This window comes from Clarias gariepinus, chromosome 5 (genome assembly GCF_024256425.1).
Source record: "Clarias gariepinus isolate MV-2021 ecotype Netherlands chromosome 5, CGAR_prim_01v2, whole genome shotgun sequence".
NCBI classification, from domain to species: Eukaryota; Metazoa; Chordata; class Actinopteri; order Siluriformes; family Clariidae; genus Clarias; species Clarias gariepinus.
In genome coordinates, this window is record NC_071104.1 from 5,621,455 (window position 1) to 5,633,371 (window position 11,917).

At 40.3% G+C, this 11,917-nt stretch overlaps 1 protein-coding gene across 1 annotated transcript; it reads right to left on the reverse strand.

Moving 5' to 3' along the window:
* Positions 1-268: 268 nt before the first annotated feature.
* On the reverse strand, positions 269-8,994 carry lims2 (LIM and senescent cell antigen-like domains 2). The gene is made up of 10 exons (XM_053496624.1): positions 8,734-8,994; positions 6,378-6,537; positions 4,669-4,735; positions 4,329-4,449; positions 4,060-4,209; positions 3,297-3,447; positions 2,570-2,662; positions 2,422-2,470; positions 1,987-2,062; positions 269-935 (listed from the first exon to the last, which is right to left on the reverse strand). The coding sequence occupies exons 1-10, from the start codon at positions 8,916-8,918 to the stop codon at positions 797-799; spliced, it is 1,191 nt and encodes a 396-aa protein (XP_053352599.1). The 5' UTR covers positions 8,919-8,994; the 3' UTR covers positions 269-796.
* Between the last annotated feature and the right edge of the window lie 2,923 nt (positions 8,995-11,917).

Genomic DNA, 11,917 nt, shown 5'->3' on the forward strand with positions numbered 1-11,917 from the left:
AACAGAATTCTGTTGACCATGTCTTGAAATTTCAGCCCTATTCCTTTATTTTGCAGCTGTAGTAAATAAGTTGAATTAACCTAATAAAATTAATTTGATTAATTTTTTAAATAAAAATTACATGAAACATTTGAATAATGTAAGCACTAAGAAATTGTTAGACTTTTCAATAATAATGGAGTATCATAGACAATTCAATTACATTACAATTGCACAATCAATTGCTATTACAGTAAATGATAAAGATTATGTTAAGTCAACATGACTCACACAAATTTACCATGAATGAAATACTTTGGTTTAGCAGGAAAAATGTGTGTAATTTGGCCACATTTTGATGATGTGGAACCGATGTACACATTAACATCAAGTAAATTCAAAGGATTATTATTTTTTTAGTGCATCTTTGATTGGGAACACATACACCCCAGTAACAACCCAAAATTACCTTGATAAGAAGCATTTTAGTGCATACTGTATATGTCAAAGAATTATGGCCCAACACCAAAAAAAAAAAAAAGACAGCTAAATACTTTAATGCTGCAGCTAAACATTTTATATATTTATTTCAAAAGCACATGTACACAGAATAAACCAGATTAAATGATTAAGGTCTTTGGATCACAAAAATACCCACACTTTGTATACTTGAGACACCATAGAAGGTTTGCACTATGCTTAAAAAGTGTTGTCATGCTAATGGACAATCATTCACTCTTAAATAATCATGAATATTAATATCAGTAAAAATATATGATGTGAAAGAAAAGGAAACTGGGAAGCTAAATAAAGAACTTTACAGACAGATACCAATCTTCTTTTTTCTGTCCTTTGAGTCATGTTCACGCTTCGCTAGACGGGCCTTCAGCTGAGTCGGCATTCTTTCATAGCACTGTTTACACACAGGCTTCAGATCGAGCTCCACAAACTTATCCCTGTATGAAGGAAATAACACAGACAAGGTGAAGTCAGAGGCAGTGAGGAAAAGAAGCATCCACTCTCTACTGACTGATGTCAAAATCTATCTGTCTGTCTGTCTATTAATCTGTTTATAAAGCTAAATATATTTAGACATGAACCGACCAAAAATATGATGTCAATAAATGTGTGAGTTGGGATCACAATTAAAATCTTTTTCATGTACACTGCCTGGCCATTAAAGTCATGTTTGAGAAGGGTAAAAAAAAATTATTTGCATCAAGCAAACAATTACAACTAAGGAGATCGCTGGAATGATGGAATTTATTTAAGAACTGTCACAATTATAAACCATGGAAGGATAGTGCAGAACCATGAACTTCAAGGAAGGAAAAATCATGAATGAGTGTGATTAGAGCTCGTTTAAATGCTGGTGCAGCTGCAAACCTACAGTAGCATCACGTTTGTATTTAACAGTAAAATTAAGAGCATTTCCACACGGGATTGGGACTTAACAGCTGGGTGTCCATAAGAAAACCACTTGTTATTGAGACTCATCAGAAAAAAAAAGTTTGTTATTGAGCAAAAAGACTGGACTGTGGAGTGATGGAAAGAGGTCATGTGACCTGATGAGTCCAGACTGAGCCTATTCCAGAGTGATGGGCGTGTCAGGGTGAGAAGGGAAGCACATGAAGCGATGCTCCCATCATGCATAGTGTCCACTGTACAAGCCTCAGGACTAGACAGTGTTATGATCTGGGGTTGCTTCCGTTGATCAGGTCTAGACTCAGCAATGTTATGGGGCAATAAAATTAAGTCCTGACGACCTGAATGTACTGAATGACTGGGGTATCACATCTGTGGAGGTTTTCTTCCAGCAGATTGTGTAAGAGTGTTTCTGGGAGCTTAAGGAATCATTTTGACACGTGACCTGGACACCTCAGCGTGCGTGTGTGCGTGTGTGTGTGTGTGTGTGTGTGTGTAATCAAAGCTAAAGGCTGTTGAAAAAAATCTTGGAGTCTGAGACTTTTTTAGGCCAGGCAGTGTATAAATAAAACAGAAGCTTACTTTAGGCTCAGCTTAGAACTGCAGGTGGAACAGGCGAAGCAGTTGATGCACCAGGATTTATTCAGTGCTGAAATGACTTAAAAAAGAAGACAGAAGAGTTTGTGCAGGGCAAAAGTTGGTTAATGTAAAGTAGTCCAGTACATGGACAATGCACTTAGAATTATGCTAAAACTGTCCGATCAAAGATTCAAGATTTGATGTATCTGGTAAACTGTCACCTGCACTGTAATGGAGTTAGAGATACAGCAGTGTGTGAAGCTGCCGGTCAGTAACATCAATACGACAGAGATAACTGAAGATAACTACAGTCATTTTAAATAAATGTATTTGTGTGTATGTGTGTGTGTGTGTGTGTGTGTGTGTGTGTGTGGTCTGTTTCTTGTGTTACTGATATGATACAAGAGAATAAAACACCAGTGTATTATAATGCTTTACCTTCTCCCTCGATGACGCGGTTGCAGTGGTGGCACACGTCTCCAAAGAGCTAAACAAACACCACGCTTTTATTAACATTTATTGTAACACTTTTATTTATTTTTCATTAATCTGTTATACATACAGAAGAAAACACTTTTGTTCGTACCAGGTTGTAGTGCGTCTCGCAATAAGCCAGGCCTTTGCGTTCAAAATGCTGATGGCCCAGGAAAGGTTTCTCACACTTGGCACACACAAAATGCTACAAAACACACACACACACACGTCTTGTTCTTATAAATTTTTTTGTGAATATTAATTAACCAGTAGAGTACGAGAGAGAGAGTGCTGTTGCACTGAATATCAGCACGGCTGTGTAGAGGTCGTAGGTACGAGGGCTCAGTCTCATGCTGATATTTAGTATAATAGCACCTCAAGTATGATATTGCTTTTATACAACCGCTCCGCAAACACCATTTATTATCAACAGATTATGATTTGTTAGTTGATTTGACCCGTTATTGTGCACACACGTGTCCAGCTGCTCCCGGCAGAACCAACTAACCACGAAGACGACATAACGTTATCAGATATTATAACGTTATCTGTGTTCTTACTGAAAGTGCTTCTGTGACTGGGTGTGAATGTGGGTTTAGTCAGACAGCTGCTCTCTCCTCAGTACTGCGGACCGTACAGACCTACTCTCACCCACGCTGAGACACACAGTTAGTGTCATTAACCACTGGACAACATCTGGGGACACGCCCACTCATACAGATAGTCACAGTGCTGTTACGCTCTACTGTATATCAGCACTCGTCAAATGCCTCTCATGTAAACAGATGACTCAGTTAGAACTAACAGTCTTATAAATCTACATTGTGAATGATGATTACCTCAACATGCCATTGCTTGCCCACTGCATTCACCACTCTGCCCTCTATCGGCCGCCTGCAGGCCCCACAGATCGGCACACCCATCTTGTCGTGGCACGGCAGGCAATACAGCTCATTCTTCAGCTCCCTGGCATCAGCAGTGAGCTCCTTACTGAACACACAGGACACACACACACAGTCCTCTAAACCATCCTCACATTTTATCCTGAGAGTTAGATAAAGTAAACGTTTCAGTAAAAGGGCTCGAATCCATCTGTTCTGCTAACCGGATCAATAGGAGTTATTTATATACTGTACAGTTACATAGCTTTTAAAATCGCATTCAGCAGTTATGTTCGATTGTATTTGCTCCCTAGGCTGTAAAATTGCTTTCTATGTAAATACTACTGCTACTACTGTTATTAGTGATAATAATAATAATAATAATAATAATAATAATAAATCAGCAGTCGCTGATCCCTGGGTCTAAACAGATTAGCAAGTATTTTGTACTTTGCAATTACTGTAAAAGTTCTGCTGTTTATCCTCAGTCCTGCAGCCTCTGTGTACACGATCAATACGACTCAGAGTAGAAATGTAGAGCTGTCATTTCTCTCTATTGTTGTGAAATTGGTTTCTTCTTACAGGTTCAGAGGATACGGAATAGAATTCAATATGTTTACGTTACTCTGTAGAATCTTCAGACCAATTCTTCAAGTTCTCACTTAGATGAGAAGCGAGGAGGATTGTATCTGCAAGAGAGAAATGAAATAGTAAAACTCACCCACAGTTGCTGCAGTTAAAGTGATCGGGGTGGTACGGATCGTTTCTGAAGATGAGCGGCTGTTCCTCGATGATGGTGTGACACTTCTGGCAGATGTACTTGCCAAGGCCACAAGCTCGCTCTCGCATGTGGCACGGACGACACAGGTGTCTGCAAAACATCGGACGCGAACTTCACCACCTTCCATGCTGACTAAAGACCTAACTACGAACTTAATGTGCAACTCCAAGTATTGTTATACTTTCTATTTGCTCCCACGGTGCACTTACCTGCCTGCATTCTTTGCAAAACCAACATCAGCAAGCACAGCGTGGCAGATATCACAGCAAAAACACTCTGGGTGCCAACTATTGTTCATGGCCTTAATGACACGGCCAGTGATGAACTCCCCTGCACACACACACACACACACACACACACAAACCACGGATTAATAGAGCATACAGCCTGGTCAGGACCGTGAGAAATACACTTTTCATTTAGATTAACCCTCACTGAACATGACTCCCAGTAACATTTTAAATCATAAAATCAGTTTTAATATGTGAGATCCAAAACCAGCAGAGTGTCCATGTGTAATGAATAGCGTTAAAGCTTCTAGTAACTCACCACACTGATTACAGCACGGAGCAAACAGCATGTGGAAGTCATGCTCACAGTATTTCCGATCATCAAACTGCCAAAAAAAGTACAAAGATGAACTGCAGTGACATCATCCCACACTTAACTGCACTACTGTAACTGTTAATGTACTCAGTCACTCAACAGCACACAGAGTAATAATACAGTAAATGTAAAGACGGAGTATCATGTGAATATGACAGCGGATTTAACTTCCCAGTAGATTCACTTCCACAGAGCCTCGGCTTAGTTTCTGTCCTGGGAAAGATACTAATAGCTAATAGGAGTTACTAAAGGTCATTACATTCAGAGTTTATTCCGTTCTGATTATAATGTGCCTCATTCGTTAATACAGTATACAGTATGAAGACTGGGGAAACTAATCGGAGCCCTGAGCAGAGCTACACCTCATGTGTTTGTTGAACGTTCCACTCCGGACTTGTTCCCCCTTCACTGTTAGAATGCGCTCCAGTCTTCTGTGAAGGCTCTCCACGCGATGCTGGAGTCTGAGGTGTTGATTCGGCCCTGAGAGCGTCAGTCAGCTCGAGTGCTGGTGTTGGATGATGTTCAGTGTTGCAGTTCTCTGTATTGTACTGTATTGTAGTGCAAAGGAAATTGTAATGCTGTATGCATCTTTACCTGTATGTACTGGAGGTTTAATATCTGTTTAGTGCTGCAAATATTTACATCCGTATCTTCATCTGCATATAAACCTGAAGTGGGTGTGGCCTAAGCTTGGATTTTTTTCCTTTTGTTATTGAATATGTTTCCTTTCATTTTTAAGCAGAATATATGGACATAAATCCGAGAAAACATTTACATATACACTACCACTCAGACGTTTGGGATCACTTGCAAATTGGTTTGTTTTACGAAGAAAATCTTATTTTCATGCATTTCACAAACAATTAAATTTGGTCTGAGTGCTGAGTGTCACGGATCGGCCGGCACAGTCTCCGGATCCGAACCCTGCTGAGCTGCAGTGGGAGGAGCCTGACCGTATGGTACGGAGGAAGACTCCATCAACACAATCCTTCATGTGTGAGACGCTCCAGGATCACAGGGTGAGATCTCATCAGATCATCTTGAACAGATACAATGCCGATGGTCTGCCAGGCTGTAACTGCTGCAAAGGGTTTTTTTTTGATGAAGGCTTAGTTCAAGAACACGTTCATCATTTCCATCAAAATCATTATTTCTAACTCTGACAATTTTTTAAGTGATCCCAAACTTTTGAGAGGTAGTGTACACACTGTATACACCACTCAGGTATAAGATTAACACCACCGAACTGAACAACGCCCATCAGTAACTATAAACTCGCCCACAGGGACCAAAAGCGCGTGCATTCAATTTACTCACATCTGCCCGAGATATGCTGTTGGCTTTATTACATTAAGGTTACTGAACATTCATCAGGCATTTCTACTTGTTTCTCTTGTTGACTTGAACCTTCCTGAGTAGCATTAAAATGTTTTCCATCTGAATAATATATATCCATATTTATTTACATACAGTATTTAATACATTATGATGAATGATGTAAAGCTTCAGTTCAATAAGAATCCTTTTAGCTTTGAGCCAGTGGGAGTTGTGTCGCCTATTTATCATCACACGCAGGCCTGTAATGCTTCTGTCAGTCTCTCAGGTGGAATAAATCACTCCACACGGCGAGGAGAGGAAAACAGCAAACCCACCTCATAATATAACCCTTCTGAAAACTGCTGGAAACACTGAGCACACACGAAGCACTGCTCATGGTACAGCTCGCCGTTACTGTTCACGATTTTCTCAGCAGGAGTGAAGCCGGCTTTACAAAGCTCACAGATAGCATTAGCCAGAGCGTTTGCCATGTTACTGTGGAAGAAAAAGAAATAATTAAATAAGATGGAACTAAACAAAGACACAATGTTGAAACCATTACAGTTTTGGAGCTCGAAACACTTCGTACAGAACAGGGCTGGTATGAGACTGAACTTTAAACTGAATTAAAATACATTGCTATTTATAAACACAAATAGCACATATTGATGATGGGACTCAACCCCAACCCCTGCTTTCTATTTTCTGTCATTTCTGTTCAATATCACTTTTCTGAGGTTGAAATAATAGAGCAGGATAAATGCAGCTGGGAAATGATCTTAACAAATCAGGACACTCTTCTCCAAATGAACAATAAACACCACGACAAACCCAGAATAATCGGAACATTATCTGATCCTTAAGCTAAGGTTAGGTATAAAGACCCTCCGCTTGGACCCCTGCCTACTAACAGGAGGCTCAAATCAGTGAAGAATGAAGGGTTTCATGTGCAGTAATGTATATGTGACCAAGAAAAATTGAACTTGAATGTGTCAGTAAAGCTGCTGGAGAAAAACATTTATTATATAGAGTAGCTAAACTAAGGAGTGTGTGTTGGTTCGATGCCATTTAAGAAGCGATTTGCAATAGTTTCATTCAGGATTGATTTTCTTTAACTGTGCGAGTTGTTGAATCCTGTGCTTTTACTGTATGTAGAACAAAGGTTTCCCCCTGAAGGGGGCGCCAAAGGCTGTGAGGTTGTCAGGATTAGATCAGCACATGTTAAATAAAATCATAACTACAGTACACACTTACAGTACGAGGACATATCTGCATAGAGAACTATTTAAAAAGATGAGTTTTGTTTATATGGGCTGGACTTGGCTGGGGAGCCTTTGGGGTCGACTTTGGGTGGTTTTGTTGCGACTGCAGCTCAGCTTTTCTTAGATACAAGTTGGGCGACTTTGAGGAAGACGATAAGGAGCCGCTGATGTAGAAGAGAACTCACAGGGCCACATGTAGATCAGCTCGTGAGGAGGAACCTGCAGGGAGTCGAGGACGGTTCATTTCCCTTTACTACACCAGTTCTCACTAATTCCCCTTTCATGTCACAGTGTCCATGGTGAGAAGAAGTCCACAATCCAGCCCTCTTCGTCACCGGTCTGTTATCTGCTGGTGATTTGACAGTAGTCTTTAGCCGTCACAGTCTTAGCTGTGGGTTCCTGAGCCTCCTGTATCTTCACTTCACTTGTTTTAAATCCCACTTTTTTTGCTCCCCAACCTGATCTCATGTTATTTAAAGCAGCGACTTTACTTGCAAGTGCATCTGCCCCATGTTTGTGTCCTCACACAGTTCTATGGCTGCTGTTTATGCTGTTGTAATTGTCCTCCAGCCTTTAATCAGTGTCTGAGCGCAGGACTGGTGTGAGAACCTCACTGGATCTCGGCTGGGTATTTTAGGCGGGTGGGCGGTTCCCAATCCAGCAGTGACGACGAAGTGTTTAAAAATCCCAGCAATGCGGCTGCATGTGATACACTCATAACACACACACACACACACACACACACACACACACACACACACACACACACACAGTGATAGGTGACCTATTTTCCCTGATGATGATAATGATGATGATGATGATGATATTCATTTTACCCGAAACACTGAGATTAAAAATCTTCTTTGCAAGAGACAGACAGCAAGACAACACACACTCCAGACAAACAGCATAAAATGAATACACACATCTATCACCCTGTCATTAATCAAATCTGAGAAGCGGATCCGCCCCGTCAGACAACAACAGCGTTAACATTTACAGTAAACAGTAGATTCTCTCACATGCATTTAGTCTGATGTTTAAGCCTATTAACAACATGAAAGAAATATTCAATATTCTCAGTGATGATGCTTACAGACGTCCAGATTATCACCCGTATACTCCTGAGGTCAGGGGTCATTAACAACCAAACAGATTAAGAGGAGAATCATGAGACAGGAGATCGAACCTCAAGGTTTTTCTTGAGTTTGTCTTTGATTGACATGAATGAAATAGATTTTTTTAAAATAATGACTTGAAACCGTTGGCAAAGTAACACAGATATTGAACCGTGTCGAGTGGGAATTAAAAGAATCTGTACTCTACTACAGTAAGTAAAAGAAATGTTAACCTCAGGCTGTGGGGTTAAAGAAAAAGTAAAAACAAGGACTAAACAGCCGTGAGTTCAGGGAGGAAATGTGAAACTCACTAGCGAGCGTAGAAGTCACAGAACTCCTTATAGACCTTCACATCACTTTGTCTCCTCTGGGATTTGGACTGAGGCACTTCAGCTTCTCCAAAGTTCTGCCTGTCCTGCACGCCGTTCATCTCCACCTCCATGAGCTCCTCATTCTCAGGAATCGAAGCTGGAATTCCTCGTTTCTTCGCTTCCATGTTAGTGACTCAACCACCGGTCAGGAGTGCCGCAGTAGTCCAAATGTCTGCGCTCGTCTGTGGGACTGTGAGGGAAACAGAGTCTCGTAAAAGTCTGAAAACCGAGCAGAAGACGTCCCCCTGAGCTCCACTACAAATAGACTGATGCCATCATCACCAAAATAGGTCCGAGCAGCTGCTATGTGCTGAGGCGAGTGAAGGTGTGTGGGGGAGGGGAAGGTCATTCCTCCACCATACAGCCATGCCATGTGTGTGTGTGTGTGTGTGTGTGTGTGTGTGAAGACGTAGCACCATGGATCCCAAGAATGTTATCAAGGACGGTAACAAGAAGAAAACGGAGGCTCTTTCACTGTGATCAAGTGAGGTTTAATGACTATTTATTTCATATTGTACTTCCTTTCTAAATCTAATTTCTTTCAGTGGTGTTTTGATTGTTTTTATATGCAAAAATATGATTAATGTGTTGGAAATTGGTAATATTGTTAATTTTTTTGGTGGCTGGAACAGATTATCTGTATTTACATTATTTCCTTTGGAAAAATTCAATTCAATTTTATTTGTATAGCGCTTTTAACAATTGACATTGTCGCAAAGCAACTTTACACAATCAAAAGAATTATTTAAGTTTGTATGAAATGTGAATGTGTATGAATCAGAATGATAAGACTGTCCCTAATGAACAAGCCGAGGACGACGGCGACAGTGGCAAGGAGATGGTAATAGGAAGAAACCTTGAGAGGAACCAGACTGAACAGACAGAGAACCCATCCTCATCTGGGTGAAAAAGATAGCAGGGGTTGATCTGCACTCATACTGTGTGTTAGGAGGCTGGAAGTTCAGTAGAACAGGAGATGTGGAGAAGTTCCACTTTACCATGAAGACGGTCCTGTCCTCGAATGATACAGACAGCTGTTCTCTGAGGACTCGTGACTTCAGTCGCTCGATAGTTCAGGACTGGAGTTTCCTACAGTCTACCTGAGCCTCCAATAACGAACTGGACTCCATATGAACTTCTCCACATCTTCTGTTCTACTGAACTTTCAGCCTCCTAACACACAGTATGAATGCAGATCAATCCCTGCTATCCGTTTCACCCAGATGAGGATGGGTTCCCTGTTGAGTCTGGTTCCTCTCAAGGTTTCTTCCTATTACCATCTCAGGGAGTTTTTCCTTGCCACTGTCCTCGGCTTGCTCATCAGGGACAGTCTTATCTAATTTATACACATTCAAATTCCATACAAACTTAAATAATTCTTTTGATTGTGTAAAGCTGCTTTGTGACAATGTCAATTGTTAAAAGCGCTATACAAATAAAATTGAATTGAATGTAGACATCGGCACCTCAATTCTGTTCATCAATGTTAAGCAAAAGGCACCGTGACTATAACTCCAATAATCTACTAACAGAATCAGTTGGACACGGCTACGGAGCCACATCACAGGAACATGTTCATCCGTCTGCTAGCTGCATAGAGTCGTCACCCAGGGTTCACTGTATTGAGACTGTGTCTGTTCCCCGAGCTAAAATCAAATTTAGAAAGACTCAGAAAGTCTGTTTTAATAATTTAATTAACATAGATATTACAAACTCAGATCACACTAAATGCGCAGCCGGCACCTCTGATCTGAAGCTAGGACTGTTAAATATTAGATCTCTCGCATCTAAAGCAGTTATTATTAACGGAACTATCACAGACCAGGAGTTTGATATATTATGTTTAACTGAAACCTGGATTAAACAGGACGAGTATGTAGCTCTAAATGAAGCTAGTCCTCCTGGATACAGCTACATACACCAGCCTCGGTTAACTGGTAGAGGAGGAGGCGTCGCAGTTATTCACAATGATAATTTGACTATCGTACAAAAACACAGATTTAAATTTAATGCATTTGAAATTCTCTTTAGTAACATAAAGTCAGCTCAGACGATTCCGCTAATCATCATTTACAGACCTCCAGGGCCGTACTCTGAATTTCTCTGTGAATTTGCAGATTTCCTTTCAAACCTTGTCGTTTCCGTAGACAAAGCGTTAATTTCTGGAGATTTTAATATTCATTTTGAGAATCCAGAAGACCCTCTGAGAGCAGCATTTATGTCCATACTGGACTCAGTAGGAGTAAATCAGTGTGTAGTAGGACCCACTCATAAAGCAGGTCACACTTTGGACTTAATATTATCCTTCGGATTGAGTATAAAAAACATAATTACAATTCCACAGTCTGAAGTTATATCAGATCACTGTCTTGTCTCGATTAAAGTATCTCATAGTAATAATGTACGCACAGCACCGCGCTACCGCCTTAAACGTACATTCACATCAAATACCACACAGAGCTTTATCGATAATCTTCCAGAGTTATCAACTTTGATTGAATCGCCATCTGATTTCACAGAACTCGATCAAGCGACCGAATATCTAGAGTCAACACTTCGTCATAGCTTAGATAATGTAGCTCCAGTTAAAAGAAAAATGATTAGAGATAAGAAATTTGCTCCTTGGTATAACAATCACACACGCACTCTAAAACAAACCGCTCGGAAATTAGAACGCAAATGGCGTCAAACTAAATTGTTAGTTTTCCAAATAGCATGGAAGGAGAGCATCCTGAACTATAGAAGAGCTCTCAGTGCTGCTAGGTCAATGTATCTCTCCACTCTTATAGAAAATAACAAAAACAATCCTAGATTTTTATTTAATACCATAGCTAAATTAACTAAAAACAAGACCACTGCAGAAATCTCCACAACAACAACATACAGTAGTGAGGATTTCATGAACTTTTTCAATAACAAAATCATAAATATTAGGCAAAAAATTCAGGCTTTAAAACCAGACAATTTAAGTGATACAGATGATAAATTAATCACATCACATCAGAACCTAGAATACTTTACTCCCCTTGAAGCGAGTGAACTAGTTTCACTCATCTCCTCTTCAAAATCGTCAACCTGTGAATTAGATCCGATACCGACACATTTTCTCAAGCAGATAGTTCCA

Bases quoted from the DNA above. Each gene is read 5' to 3' on its own strand.
- lims2 (XM_053496624.1), bottom strand. From the start codon at position 8,918: ATGGAAGCGAAGAAACGAGGAATTCCAGCTTCGATTCCTGAGAATGAG. The intron at 3,448-4,059 runs GTGAGTTTTACT...CTGTGTGTTCAG, and splicing joins TTTAACTGCAGCAACTGTGG to TAAGGAGCTCACTGCTGATG. The intron at 2,471-2,569 runs GTACGAACAAAA...GTGTTTGTTTAG, and splicing joins GCGAGACGCACTACAACCTG to CTCTTTGGAGACGTGTGCCA.